The 15,298-nt window shown below is 32.9% G+C and overlaps 1 protein-coding gene across 1 annotated transcript; it reads left to right on the top strand.

Annotated features, from left to right (window-relative positions):
- The first annotated feature begins 1,812 nt into the window (after positions 1–1,812).
- On the top strand, positions 1,813–11,510 carry LOC126879453 (RNA transcription, translation and transport factor protein). Its single transcript, XM_050642468.1, has 5 exons — positions 1,813–1,980; positions 2,065–2,283; positions 4,917–5,006; positions 5,061–5,221; positions 10,926–11,510. Exons 1-5 carry the CDS (start codon positions 1,920–1,922, stop codon positions 11,127–11,129), a joined length of 735 nt encoding a protein of 244 aa, XP_050498425.1. The 5' UTR covers positions 1,813–1,919; the 3' UTR covers positions 11,130–11,510.
- The last annotated feature ends 3,788 nt before the right edge of the window (positions 11,511–15,298 follow it).

Genomic DNA, 15,298 nt, shown 5'->3' with positions numbered 1-15,298 from the left:
CTTAATTATTTTATTATAGTAGTGTTACGTTTTTAATTAGATTTTTTCACGATTTTAATCAATTTTATTAACCTCCTCTCTGTTTTTATGAGTAGAATTTTTAGTTTACATTGATCATCCCGTGTTGTGTTTTTCCACGTTAAAAAAAAAACAATATAAATAGATCCTGAAACAGTTTATTTGACAAGTGTGTCATCAACATTTCGGGCCTATATATATTTTTTTGGAAGTGTATAAAAGATTATAAGGTAATATGTATCTAAACAATCATCCTACAAGATTCTTTCAAAAATTTTCATTCAACTCAATATTACACATCAGTGCTTTCACGTGACACATGGCAGTAGTGTTTAGCTTTAGCATTTTGAAAACAAATTGGAATATTTGAAGTTTTCAGTAAAATATTGAATAAAACATTGAATTGTCTTTCTGTTGTTTTAATTTCCTGCGAAATTTCATCAAAAATCCCGAAAAATTTATAATTTGAAATTCCCACGTAACTAAAATTTGTCAATTTAGTTCTCATTCCAATCAAGAGATGGCGTTAATTCGATCCGAAAGATTAACATGGCCGTGAACCGTCTATGAGTATGTATGGTTTATACTCCTCTGATACGTGTAAAGGTGGGAAACAATCAATACATATACTGTAAATGTATAAGCGTTGATTGATAAATATATTTATTAATCAATGGTATAAGTTAACATCGCTAAATTTCCCAGCTCGACTAGTTTCATTTCTTTTTATCTCACAACTTAATACGTTTTCCATCTTTTGTGCTATTTTGCCGGTTATTAGCGCGCTCATCACTGTATATTGTCATCCAAAGTATGTACCGGATGGTGAAATGGAAAACGGGCCATGGGAAACTCAATGTAAAATTCTAAACTCTTGAATTCCTGCTTCCCTAATTATTTTGCATCAAAAGAGATTAGAAACTATTTGTAGAGGATTGAAAACAACTGTTAAAACTGTTCTACGAATTAAACATATTCCAAAATTTTGTAAAGATGTAATACATTTTTCAGCCCAAAATTAGGCCACACACAGTGCAATAATGTGTCACAATGAAGTTATTATTATCACATTTTTGAACTGTCAATATTTTTATTTTATCATTTATTGACGACGAAAATGGTATACATTTTTATTTTTATCATTTATTGTTTAAAAACAATACAGTTGATAAGATACCCTCAGTTGCGGAGAGAGTATTAATAATAGAGATTTGTTATTCAGTCAATGGTGTGAGCACTGTCAGTTAAATAGTAACGTGTGGCCTAACTTTTACACACATACCTACTGTGGCAAATGTATTATTATCAAAATTTTGGAATGCGTTTAAATCGTAGAACAATTTTAATACAGATTTCAATTCTCTACAAATATTCTCTCATGACTTTTGATCTAAAATAATTAGAGAAGCAGGAATTCAACAATTTAGAATTTTATATTGAGTTTCCTATGGCCCGTTTTACGATTCACTTCCCAGAAAAAATGTAATGGGCAACATCTGCACGTCCGGCCCCCCTAAAATTTTTTATATGGGCGCCCATGTCCTTATCTCTTGCCTTACTGCGTACTGCTCCTCCATAGGCCGATCAGACACCAGCCAAAACAATTTTTATTATGTTGTTGAAATAAATGATGTTAATATAAAAATCCATTTTAAGACGGATAAAACGACTTCTATCGATTAATTTTTTGTGTTGTTTTCACATCACGCATCTCTTCATCGTCTTCCCATAATGATCATGAAATCTTTACAATTGGCAAAACTGGTTAACACTTAAAAACCAAAAAGAAGAAGAAGAAGCAAGCCGGTTAGAAAAGTGTGGTTAGTTTATTTGTTCTGTATCTAGCAATTCTAGCATTTTCTATAATAATTATTTATAATATTAATATAATTCTTTAAAATATGTCTAAACGATTACTCTTAGCCCTTGAATATCCAAATGCAGACAATGTAAATTTAGATGGTAAAATCTACTTCTTCCTTCTAAATTATAATTTGTAATAAAATAATAAATTTTGAATAAAAACAACAAACACTTATTTTTTAGATGAAAACACATTCAAATCCATAATTATTTGGTTGGAAACCAATAAAATACGAAAAGCTCCAAATGATGTGGTAAATCAATTAAAGAATAACAACAGAGACTGGCATAATACTTTTTCCAAATATAAAGATGGAATTGGCTGTCCTCCTTTGAAAAATCGAACTGAAGAATTGCAGTGGATTTTGGGTTATGCAGTACAGTTGGAAACACAAAAGAATAGTATGTATTGAAACATTCTATCAAGTATCATCTATAAAAGTATGCTCTCATTGGATTCACTGTAGGTTTGTTCCAACACGACCGAGAACCGTCACGAAACGGTAACGCTCCTGCGCAGTAAAGAAAATCCGTTCCAACAAAAATATGATCGTCATCGGATCGTCCTTCCCACTGTTCCAACAAGAATTGTGATCCTTCGGTGACGGTTTCGTGATGATCATTTCAGTAATCGGGCAAATGCATAATGTGCTGGTTGGACTGACTTGAGCACTAGGATTTAATTCTTTAAATTTTTTGAGCCTTTGATCGACTAAAAGCACACAAGCTGTCACCAACAAAAATGACAAATATATGATTACCGTCATGGGACGATAACTGGGCGATACAATTACGAACATGCGCACAACAAACGGTACAAGTAGTTTCGTGACGGTTTCTGGACCGTCCAAAAGTTCATGTTGGAACAAACCTTGTATAAATAACCTTTTGAAGATTGTCATTCATATGTGTATAAGTTTACTGATTTAAATGTTACAGTGATCATAATTGATATATTTGTGTACTAGTGTCTATTAGGTGTTACCAGTTGACAGTGGCAGTTTCTCCATAAGTGCACATGTGCACGTGAACCCCCAAAATTATTTTCCGAGAAACATGCATATGTAAAATCTATCATTCTATAAAAAACATTTTAATCTAACTATACAGTAATTTAAATCACAAACCACAGATCCAAGGAGTTTATAAGTAATCAGTAATATTTAATTATTTATATTCTATTTTGACGAGGAAACTTCACGAATGCGAGGCTTTAGACAGAACGTCTCGATCACCACTCTCACGGGGCCTGCTATCCCAATGATTTTATCATAAGGCAAAATACAACGCACCACGCACACCCCGCTTCCCGCTATTGCCCACAAGTTTAGATGGCCACGAGAGCACAAATTGACTGTGATTTTATGGAATCTGTGTGCATTACATGCACAATGCATATAATGAACATTTAAATTTTGCTTTTGTGAAGTTCGAATTTCGGAACAATATTAAGCATGAAGGGATTTGTGGATGTGAATATTAGAGTGGAATATTTAACATCAATTAAATTTTCTTCTTTATATTTAGAAGAAAAATTATTAAATTTCTTAATTACGAATATACCTACCAAAGTGCAAAGGTCGGGATTATAAATGATCATTTTTTAACATGGAGATTTATGAAAAGACTTACTGATTGTGTAGGTGCTACTATCAATACTTTTTACCGCTTTCCATGTTTCCTACATATTTGGAGAAGAGGAATCATAAAGAACAAAATAGAAGATCCGATTTTAACTATCCGGGGAAAGTCCACTTAAGTGAATTTTTGATTGAAAATAATTTACAAGATGATTTTTCTGAAATAATTTGAATTCTTCAATTACTTGTTATGATGTCAGTCAACTGCAGACAACTGCAGAAACAGAACGATGTTTCTCTGCATCAAAACTTATCAAAACCAAAACTTTCCTAAGGGTGCGTTCACTACGGAGTCCATAGGATGGTATCCTAGCCTAGAGCATGGTATCGTACTCTTCATATTCGTGAATTCTCGCATTTAAAATAATGCATTTATTTTACATAGCGATCGATAATATAGTTTCGATCGCCAAGTAAAATAAATAAATTATTTTAAATGCGACAATTCACGAATATGAAGAGTACGATACCATGCTCTAGGCTAGGATACCATCCTATGGTCTCCGTAGTGAACGCACCCTTAGAATGGCTATGGGCTAGGATCGACTAAAAGCACTCGCAATGTTTTAAAAAAAAATGATTCAGGAAATTTCAAATTTTACTGAATTGGTTATTGAAGAATTTATCTAAAAAAATAACAGGCGACTTGACTTTCGTTACAAAACTTGCTTGTAACTTTTAAACACTAAATTATAATTTTAAGTAAATAAAATACATTATTTATTGCAATTTTTTAAAAATGTCCTTTGATTTTACAGTTTGACGACACTCTAAAAATTTTACCTAGGGAAATAGGGCCTCAAGGGCCTTTTATCTCTTAATATTATGTGTGCACTCCCAATACTTTACACCAGGCGACGCCACTGCCAGTTGACAGAAATATCTGAAACTGCCAAGGTCAGAATGATCTAAATCATTGCTTTCGCAACATTGTTAGATCAATCATGTTTCAAAGGTTTTTTCAGTTTTTTATTTTTGTTAGGTACCTGTTCCACAGTAAAATTTCCTTCTGCCTCCTCTTGCGTAAATTTTAAAACATTGTGTATTATTTCACTGGATTATGCAATAAGTGTCCTATTTTTTACTGCACTTATAATATCCATGTTTATAGATAATATTAAATGTATTCCAAATAAGCAACTATTCAGTGCTTTTATCTGGCAATGTTGCAAAACCAATGATTTCATGCACAATGCTTTTTAAATGGATGTTAACTCTTTGCACCAACCAGTTCAGCTGAAGTCCCCTCTCAGGGGACCTTGGAGTTTCAGAATTTGCTCACAAGTACCATAGTTATTGCTATCCTTGAAACCTAAATATTTTTATTTTTTCTACTATTAATGGTAATGAGAGTAATATGTTTCCATACATATAAAATTTATTTTTCCTTTCTAGAAAACGTTTATTTGAAACATGCAGTGGAAAACTTACAAGCCAAGAATGTTCCAGCTGTAGTTGCAGAGAATATATTGGATAAATTAGACTGTGAGTATAATATGGTGATCGTTTTATGTTAGATTTAAATAAATTTGTTTTTAGTTCGCAGTCCAGAGTTTGCTGAAGGTATAAAAGAACTTGCTAAAGTTCTAAATGTAGTTTGTCATCCCGATCCCCTTGTTACACTGAAAGCAGTACGAAAAGTGGTAATTCAAAGAATGTCACCAGATTGTGTTGAACATCCCGAAAAATATGTGTTAAAGGTTTGTATACAAAAAACTTATTATGAAGTTTTTTTGATATATTATAACCCCTAATGGATTCTGAAATCTGGCAATAGGAGCCGTTCAAATATTACGTAACGCAGGTAGGGGGGGGGGGGTCAAAAATCTTCAAAAATTGCATAACGCAATAGTTAAACGCTCATTAGAGCACGTTACGTAGGAAGGGGTCAAAAATCACGTTACGTAATCGCGTTTGCTTTGACAAATGTTAGATTGACATGTAGAGTATCACTCCAGTGAGTGATCTCCTTTAAAGAACTAGCTAAATTTAAATTTAGTGTTTTTTTGACAATGAGAGTACTTATTGGTGTCTATATGTCCTTATAAGCTAAAACTTATCTGAGTTCTATAGACAGGTCGGCAGGAAGCAGGCGTCCAAGTCTACGCACTTCGTTGACATCGGGCACGTTTAGGCGGTTGACCAACATGTTAGGGTGCACTGACACTCTTTCACTGTAATGAACACTGAACTGGTAGATCACTTCGTTGATGGATTCCAACTTAACGTCGTGTAGGATGACCCTGTTGGGGATGTAGAAAGGTGCATCGACGATGGTTCGCAGCACTTTGTTTTGGAATCTTTGAAGGATGTCAATGTTGAAATTACTGGCGGTTCCCCAAAGTTGTATACCATATGTCTACACAGGTTTGAGAATGGCCTTATACAACAGTATTTTGTTGTCCAATGATAATTTAGATTTGCGTCCAATCAGTCAATACATTTTGCTAAATTTAAGGCCTAGCTGTTTTCTTTTGGTGAATATATGTTTCTTCCAAGTCATCCGTCGGTCCAAATGCATGCCAAGATATTTAGCATCGTCAGCTTGTGGGAGGTAGCAGTCGTTGATTTTTGCTGGTGGACATGTTTCTCTGCGTAAAGTGAATGTCACTTGTGTAGATTTCGTTTCATTAACTCTGATACGCCATCTTTTTAGCCACTTTTGGATTTTATCAAGGTTTGTCTGAAGGTTCTTTGAGGCTGAGGCCGGATTGGTGTGGGATGCCAAGACTGCCATGCCATCAGCAAATGTTGCTACAATTATGGTTCTTGTTCTTGGTAGATCAGCTGTATAAAGGAGAAACCATATAGGTCCCAAGACGCTACCTTGAGGAACGCCAGAATATATTGGATGTAATGCAGTAAGTTCACTCCCTTGTTTCATGAAAAAATGTCTGTCTGATAGGTAGGATTTTAGTAGTAGATAGTGGGGATAGGGTAAAACCTTTCAGTTTAAATTGTAAGCCGCTATGCCACTCTGTCAAATGCCTGTGAGATATCCAAGAAGGCTGCTGAGCAATATATTTTACCGTTCAGATCCCTGTAGATTTGGTTAGCGATGGTCTGGAATCAGTGGGAGCAGGCTTATTGGCCTATATGAGGAGACAACTTCTGGTTTTTTTTTCCGGCCTTAGGGATCATGATGATTTGTGCAACCTTGCAGGTGCAGGGGAAGTAACTTGTCCGTAACATTGCGTTGAATATGAGGGTTATGAGTTTGTAACATTTTTCAGGTAACTCTTGTAGGATTTTTCCAGAAATTAGATCGAATCCAGGTGCCTTTTTATGTTGATTTCATGCTTTACAATGTGTTTGACTTCTTTTACAGTAAATTTATGTAGAGGTAAGTCCATTTGAAATGGGACATCTAGGTAGTCCATTATTTCCTTTTCTTCTGCGGTGGATACCTCGGAAGGAAATGGTTTAAATACATTTTTTAGGTGTGACGCGAAGACTTCAGCTTTTTCTTTATTGCTTCTGGCCCATGTAATATTGAAGTTTTTGATTGGTGGATTTGGAAGTTATTGCGTTTTGAGTTTTCTTGTTGCTTTCCTTAATGAGTATTCCGTTGCTTCTGTAGGTGTAAGACTTTCCAGATAGTTTTGAATGTCTCGGTTTTGCTCTTCTTGAATTAGTTGTTTCAATTCTTTGGTTACTTTATTAAGTTTATTCTTGTTTTCACCAGTCCTTGCCTGTTGCCAGTGTTTCCGTAATTGTCTTTTCGACAGCATTTTTTTCTTTAATTGTGGGGGTTGTTTCACTTTTGCCTAGAGGTGTTTCATAGTTTGTAGTGGCTAACCAAGATGCTTCTTGTATATTCTTTGTTAGGTTTTCGACTGCTGTTTCGATGTCTAGTTCAGTTTTTAACGATAAGTCTAGGGAAATTAAATCATCTAGTTTGTCCCGGAACATGTTCCAGTTCGTCCTACTGTTGTACAGAGAAGGTTGTTTTTCTTTATTTGTAATCTGAGAGTTAACCTTTATTATTACTAAAGAGTGATCGGATGATAAATCAAAACAAGATTCTGCTTTACATTTCTTAGTATCTTCGTGATACAAAATATATTCGTGATACAAAAGTCTATGGCTGCTGGAATTTTATTACTATCTGATGGCCAATATGTTGGATTGCCTGTAGATATTTGTTGTAGATTGTTAGCCTTCATTGTTTTGACTAATTCTCTTCCTTTTGTAGTTGTAATTCGTGAGCCCCAAGTGACATGTTTAGCATTGTCACTTGGGGTCACAATGCTAAACATTATGAAGTAAAACTTATTTTGTAACATGGTATTCATTCATCATTAAACATTACAATCCCTAGAGGACGTAGCTAATGCCATGGCGTCCCAAATCCTATTTTTGGGTGAGGTGGATTACTCTTCTATGTCATTTATAACTTGCTATGTGTATTTGCTGCTGTTTTGACTCTTTTCCATTTCTTCCTGTCCTTGCACTTAACTTTCCAGTCCTTAACATTCATTGATCTTTTATCTTCTTGTACATCATCCAGCCATTTTCTTCTAGACCTTCCTCTACACCTGGGCCATAGTTGTATTCAGTTATCTATCCTTCTCAACACATCACTGTGTAGTGGAGTCACTGAAGGTGGATATTACCTCCGATTTCATTGAACCTCCATCGATTTGCATGAAAATTGGTGAGTGGTTAGAGGATATCTCAAGGAACAAAGGTGACATGGTGCCAACTTGCGCTTTTACCCTGGGGTGGATGCCACCCCTACTCGGGGGTGAAAATTATGTTATTAAAAATAACCCCACAATTCGATAGAGGGACAAATTCTAAGCAAAAATTGTTATATAAAGTTATTAAAATAAATCAAAACTTTTTGAGTTATTAAAGGTCAAAGATTTTAATTTTTTGTGAGAAAAATGCATGTCTTTATCCGATTTTTCATCAATAACTCAAAAACTGTAAATTTTTACAAAAAAGATATTATTATTAAAATTGAAGCTAATAAGAAATGAAATAAACCCCTTACTAGAAAAACCTTTTAATGTTAACTAAAAGTGAGTTATAAGTAATTGAATGTATATTTTTTCGGCGAGTAAAAAACTCATAAGTATTCAAGCTGAAATAACGGGAAATTGATGCATTTTATAACATAAACTTATTAAACATTTGTCAAAGTACATACTTAAAAATATCTATCAAATGAGACCCCGAACATGTTGACAGCGTTAAAATTTATGCAACAAAATTTTTTCAAAATTTATGTTTTAAAAATTTTTCCAAAAAATGTTATTTTTTTTTTAATAACTCCGTTCGTGTTTACGATATCAGGTTCATCTAAAAACTGTTTGAAAGTTAATTCCAAGTGCTATTTAAGCACGTTAAACCTTATCTTTTTAACACCTTACTTTTTTAAAAATAATTGCTTACTTTTTTAAAAATTTAAGATTTAACGTTTCGATCTCGGTTATTTTTTACCCTATAGAAATAGTAAAACAGGTAAAATATTTGGTACAGAAAAAACTAAAATTTGGTTATATAATTGTTTACGTATATTGAGTATTTTTGGAGTTATTATCAAAAGAATATGAGAATTACAATAATTTTAAAAATTATGATTTTTTTAAATTATATCTTTTTTTCAAAAATATGCATTCTAAACCGGTCAAAATTTTCGAAAACATTATTTATGCTAATATAAAGAAGTTCTTTTAAGGATTACTATAAATTTTAATTTTTGTGGAAATGGCGTATGTTTTATTTTTCACTTTTTCGTAAAAAATTCGAAACGTTTTTTTTATTTTCATCACAACTTGCTTAATTTTGACGCTATTACCTTGTTCTGAAGCTCAGTTGATACGTATTCCGAAGTACTTTGACAAATGTTTAGCAGGAATATTTTATACATTGCATCGTTTTCCCGTTAATTAAGCTTGTATACTTAGATTTGAGTACTCGTCGAAAAAAATACACATTCGATTGCCAATAACTCACTTTGAACTAACATTAGTTTAAATCTTTATGTGAGGATTGTACTCAATTTTTTATTATCTTCAATTTCAGTAATAATAACTTTTTTGTAAAAGCTTATAGTTTTTGATTTATACGTGAAAAACCGATTTAACACATGCATTTTTTTACGAAAAAATAAAATCTTTGGTCTTTAATAACTCAAAAAGTGTAGATTTATTTTAATAACTTTATATAACAAATTTTGCTTATAATTTGTCCCTCTATCGACTTATGGCATTATTTTTAATAAAATAATTTTCACCCGCGAGAAGGGGTGGCATCCACCCCCAGGGGAAAAGCGCAAGTTGGCATCATGTCACCTTTGTTTCTTGAGGTATCCTCTAATTACTCACCAATGTTCATGAAAATCGATGGAGGTTCAACGAAATCGGAGGTGAAAACCTTCAGTGACTGCATTAGTGTGCTATCTCTATTATATGTTCTATGCATTCTAAGGGAAGAGATTTTATGTATCTGTCTATACTTTCTCCCTTTAAGTCTTCTTCAATTTCAGCATTTGTTTTCATTCTTATTTCTCCCTCTCTTGTTACATTGTGGCCCAGTAGCATTCTCACTATTTTTCTTTCAAGGTTCAGAAGGCTGTCTTCCTCTTTCTCGTTAATCATAGTAGTTTCCATCCCATATGTAACAACAGGTCTTATTAAGGTCTTATATAGATTTATCTTTATTCTCTTAATTAGAGTCTTGCTTCTCACCAGATTTCTATTCATTCCATATATTTTTTTACCTTTTAGAATTCTTTCCCCTATTCTCTCTTTTTCAGTTTTCCCTATTGTTATTCCTAAGTAGCTAAAAGTGGCTACAGTTTCAAATTTATGATTCTGTGTTGTTGCGTTATCCTTCCTGTTGTCAAATACTATCATCATATATTTTGTTTTGTGCTGGCTTATCTCTAGCCCTTTTTTCTTTGCTTCCTTATTTATATTTCAACTGCTTTAGTAAAATGGTATAGATATATTCAAAATTTTAAGAATATCCAAAATGAATTTATAAGTTTCAGAACGTTTTCAGTCCTCTTGGACTATTCTCAGTGAAAAACATCTAATATAGAAGTTGAAACTAACCGCATAATGCGGGCAGTTGGCCTTTAAATTACATAATTAAAGTAATAAGGGAATATACAGATCCTGCTCGAAAAACTATGGATGTGGTCTAACTAGTAGTAACAACCAACTTAAGAATTTTAGTTGGTATTATTTTAGTCAGGGGCGGCGATAGCGGGTCTGCAAGGGATACACTGCAAGCGGGCGCCCCAAAATGAGCTTTTTTCTGCCAGTGCTGTACAAAATACTAATTTAAAAGACAACTAAGGGCTCCTATGCTTCTTTTGCAGGCGGGCGCCTTATACGCTAGCGCTGGTACTGATTTTAGTATTATTTCAACAATTAATTTATCTTTTAGGGAACACCCTTTCCTATTCAAGACGCTGATCTGGGCTTTGATTTAAATGATCCAGTTTTGAATCAAGCAGCAAAAATATTGAGGATGATCTACATCCAAGATATGCGAAATTTGCAGACGAGAGCTAACGAACTTATTGTAGCTGTACAATCTGTTACAGCTAACCCTAAGACGGACACCAAACTAGGAAAAGTTGGTTTCTAAATAAACAAATTAACTAATAAATATTTAATTGAATATTGGAATGAATATTTAATTTAATATATAGGGTGTCCCAAAAGTAGCGGAACAGTTGAATATTTCTCGAAATAAACATCTAAACACGACGCCCCACTCTGGAGTTGTGGCTAACTCCAGAGGGTGGAGTGGAGGTCGTGTCTGGTGTCATTTGATAGATTTTTGAAAATTATTGAACACATTTTTTTCAATTTTTTTATCCAATGTTCATTTTGCACAATATTCGAACATTTCGCTGCTTTTTGGGACACACTGTATAAGAATTTATGAATAAGTTGTGTGTTTTCTAAACGTCTAGTTTTAATTTCTTATTTTATTTACTGAATACAATAAATATTTATACAGTCATATTTGTTTTCTTATATTATTTTGGACCACTTGCAGGTTGAAAGTTTCTTTTAATCCTAGACCAAAGCTACCTGAAACAGAATTACGATTTATAGTATATACATCTAAAAAATAAAAGGATATAAGAATATATACAGAACTGAAAGAACATTAAAAATGAATACTAGAGCACAAGCACCACTTGCATATCATCATCTTGGTGGTGAAGAGAGTTAATCCACATTTTTGGGCAAAATGAGTTAACTGCACCTTGGAGTGGTGAAGTCAGCTAAGTGGTTATTTAATTTAAGATTAATTTTTTGGTAAAGCTTATACAATAGTGGTGAAAATGATTAATTACACTAATTATATAACATATTTTTTAGATTTTATAATTATTTATATAAAAGTAGAAACCATTGCTATGTCTGTAAAAAATTTCATGGGAATTGATCATAAACTACATACTTATACAAAAAAACAAAACTTTTTTTTAAACAAGTAAAGTTTCTATGCCTATTATCTCAAAACAATAACTTTGTGAATTAGCTCTCTTCACCTCCAAAATGACGATATGCATAATCAAAAGTCTTAGTTTGTTTAATTTTGTTTAGAGTCTGTGGAAATAATTCAATCAATATAATATTGATCAATTATTCGCACATATAAGAGATAGTTTACATGAAACAGCGTTTGCAGCAACGGGGTACTACGTATTAGTGATGTAACGAATGTCATTTTTTTAACATTCGCGAATACGAATGAGAATGCGAATATCTGCTACTGACATTCGCGGATGCGAATGCGAATGTCCAGTTTTTTTAAATTTGTTTCTATTTTTGTAATGTTTCCTAAATTTTTAATGAAAAGTTAATTGATATTTAGTGTAAATCAATCTGAATCTTAAGCTTTATTACATAATACCAAATAATAAAAAAAGTGAAGGCTGATAATGTGATTATACAAGGTTAAGTTCTATTTATCTATTGCCCTTCATTGGTCCAAAGTGAACGCAGGCCTCGCTCTTACTTTTCCACTCTTCTTGGTTCAGTGCTAATGCTGTCGATCTGGTCGCTTCGTATCTCTTTAGGTCATTCGACCATCTCGTCTGTGGTCTGCCCCTTCCTCTTTTGTAGTCCCAAGGTCTCCAGTGAATTATCGCTTCATTCCATCTTCCGTCTCTTTGTCTGCTGTTGTGTCCTGCATATTTCCACTTGAGAGTAGCTGCATGTTTGAGGTTAAGTTACCTTTTCTTAATAAAAAAAGATGAGAAGTGAATAGATTTTGATTTTATTAACATAATATTATCTTAAAATTATTTTTTTTTGGTTTTCATATTCGCAAAACATTCGCACAAATTTCGCGAATGCGGATGCGAATATGCAAAAACATGCGAATATTCGCGAATGCGAATGCGAATACGAATATTCGTTACATCACTACTACGTATGACATAAAAACCAAAGTAAACAAAAAATGCTAGTGGGATAGTGAAGTAGAGGAAGAAATAAAATGTAAAAGACAACTATACCAACACAAAATAAATATAGGTAAAGAAAAACTAGCAGACATGCAGAAAATTTTTTAAGAGGAACATGTCTTGGTGAAGACACCGAATATGCCAACGAATAAATAGTTATCTAGGAGGAACCAGATGCACAGAAAGCTGGAAATTGGTAAACAAATTTGAGAAAAGAAATGAATAAAGACAATACAGAGCATAAAGCCTGAAGACTGGGAAGGGGATTTCAAAGAACTTTTATACTATATTTACTTTAAATAAAAGTAGTTTGTCAACACATACATGCGCACAACGTCTGAAACCTGATGCTTATATTATAAACATCAGGTTTCACGTATTCACATACATGCACAGAACATGTGAAACCTGATGTTTATAATATAAACATCAGGTTTCAAGTGATCTGTGCATGTGTTGACAAATTACTTTTCTTTAAAGTGAATATACTATAGAGGTCCAATAGAATGTTCGCCAATAAGATTAACAACAGGAGAAATTAAAAATGTATGTAAACTCGGAATTATTTAACCCTTTTATTTTTGATGGAATATGCCTAACGTGACCTGGGTGCTAACTGGATTTATCACAACAAAATGTACATATAACACCTGAAGCTATCATGTGATTACCTACATAACCCTATACCCGATTACCCTATCATGCGATATTACCGCTATCATGTGATTACCTACATAACCCTATACCCGATTACCCCATATAACTTTTTAACTGGACATGGTATAAAAACCAAAATTTTACATATTTGGGGACTAATATTTTGCAGGAGTATATTCACGGTGGGACGGACAGACAGCCTAGGTCAAATTTCTCACCTTTAGTACCATCCTTGGATTATAAGATTTTATTTGACACCTTATTTGTCATTCTACCTAGTATACTCATGGAGGAGTTGTGATCACAGACGAACATGGATAATTCTGTTTTCACATTTTTTTTTTAAATGGGTGAAAAAATTAGGAAGGGGTAGCCATTACCAGATAAATGATTAGAATATATCGCCTGGTGAGAACAATAGTGACGAAACTTCAAAATGAACATTTCGTCGGTATACTGCGAAAACCAGGTAAATGCAGAAATACTGAAATCGAGAAAAAACGTTTTTAAAGTTTATTGCTTTATTTTGAATTAGGCGGACCAGTTGTTTTTGATATTCGATATGCTAATGAAAGATGCATATATCAGAAATAACATTCTATCATTAGTTTGAAAAAGTGAAGAGACCTAGCTGATTAAACCTAAATTTAAGATCAAGGTGCGATCACTTACCTAGTTTTACCTGTAAATCAACATAAATCAAACTGTATTAAAGACACTTATCAGCTTTTTACTGAATATGGTAGATATACAGCAGTAGAAATATATTGTTTTCCGGCAAATATATAAGTGCGCTTAGTTGGTTTTACATGCAACAGAACTTTGATTTTATGGAAGTAAGTAGCGATATATTGTTTTATTTGAAAATGAAAAGTTGGTTAGGTGTAACTTATTTGTTTATTATATAAATTATCTGCTGAATGGTAAATTGTATCATTTATTGAGTTTTACCTGTATGTAGAACGTAAAAAGCTGAGAATTTTGGTATACTTAACTCAATATTTTAAAATTTGTCATTTACCTGGTTTTCGCAGTATACCGACGATTTGGAGATAATCATATTTGAAGTTTTGATGAAACTGTTGAACAGTATAACTGACTAATAGGTAATCATTTTGCAGAATTTTTCTAATATGTAATATGCTTTCTAGATATGTAAACCAATTAGTAGAAGTAATTTTATTTGAAGAAAAGATGGATATTGTAGAGGAACTGGTCCGAATATGGGCCCCTCATTTGTTTTTTTATTGAAACTTGCTTATTATATTTTGATAATACTGTTTAAATGTCATGTATACATGCTATAAGACCTTAGAAATAAAACTGCTAACTATGTATTTTTTATTATAAAGCTTATTTATTTTACAGGTAATAATATGAAGTGGGGCATATTTTTCTAACCAGGCAAGGCTGTCTGAAATATGGGCCCCATTAAAAAACTATCAAAATTTTCTTTTGACAATAAAAATACGACATAACTTAGCCAACAATTCATGCTTATGGAATAATAAATATCTCTGAAAAATAAAATAAAATTATCTATAAAAATCGCAAACGTAGATAAGAGTCTCTTTCTGCTCCGGAACACTGTTCATGTGCCCAGAGATTGCACATTAAACATTGAACCAGTTTCTTCTCCATTATCTAGTATCATCAGAAAACTCTTTTTTAC

This window comes from Diabrotica virgifera, chromosome 2, assembly GCF_917563875.1.
Source record: "Diabrotica virgifera virgifera chromosome 2, PGI_DIABVI_V3a".
Classification (NCBI taxonomy): domain Eukaryota; kingdom Metazoa; phylum Arthropoda; class Insecta; order Coleoptera; family Chrysomelidae; genus Diabrotica; species Diabrotica virgifera.
This window is presented reverse-complemented; position numbering and strand designations above follow the sequence as displayed.

Coding starts and splice junctions, on each gene's coding strand:
- LOC126879453 (XM_050642468.1), top strand. CDS start 1,920: ATGTCTAAACGATTACTCTTAGCCCTTGAATATCCAAATGCAGACAAT. Junction 1,981..2,064: donor AGACAATGTAAATTTAGATG/GTAAAATCTACT, acceptor CTTATTTTTTAG/ATGAAAACACATTCAAATCC. Junction 5,222..10,925: donor CCGAAAAATATGTGTTAAAG/GTTTGTATACAA, acceptor TTTATCTTTTAG/GGAACACCCTTTCCTATTCA.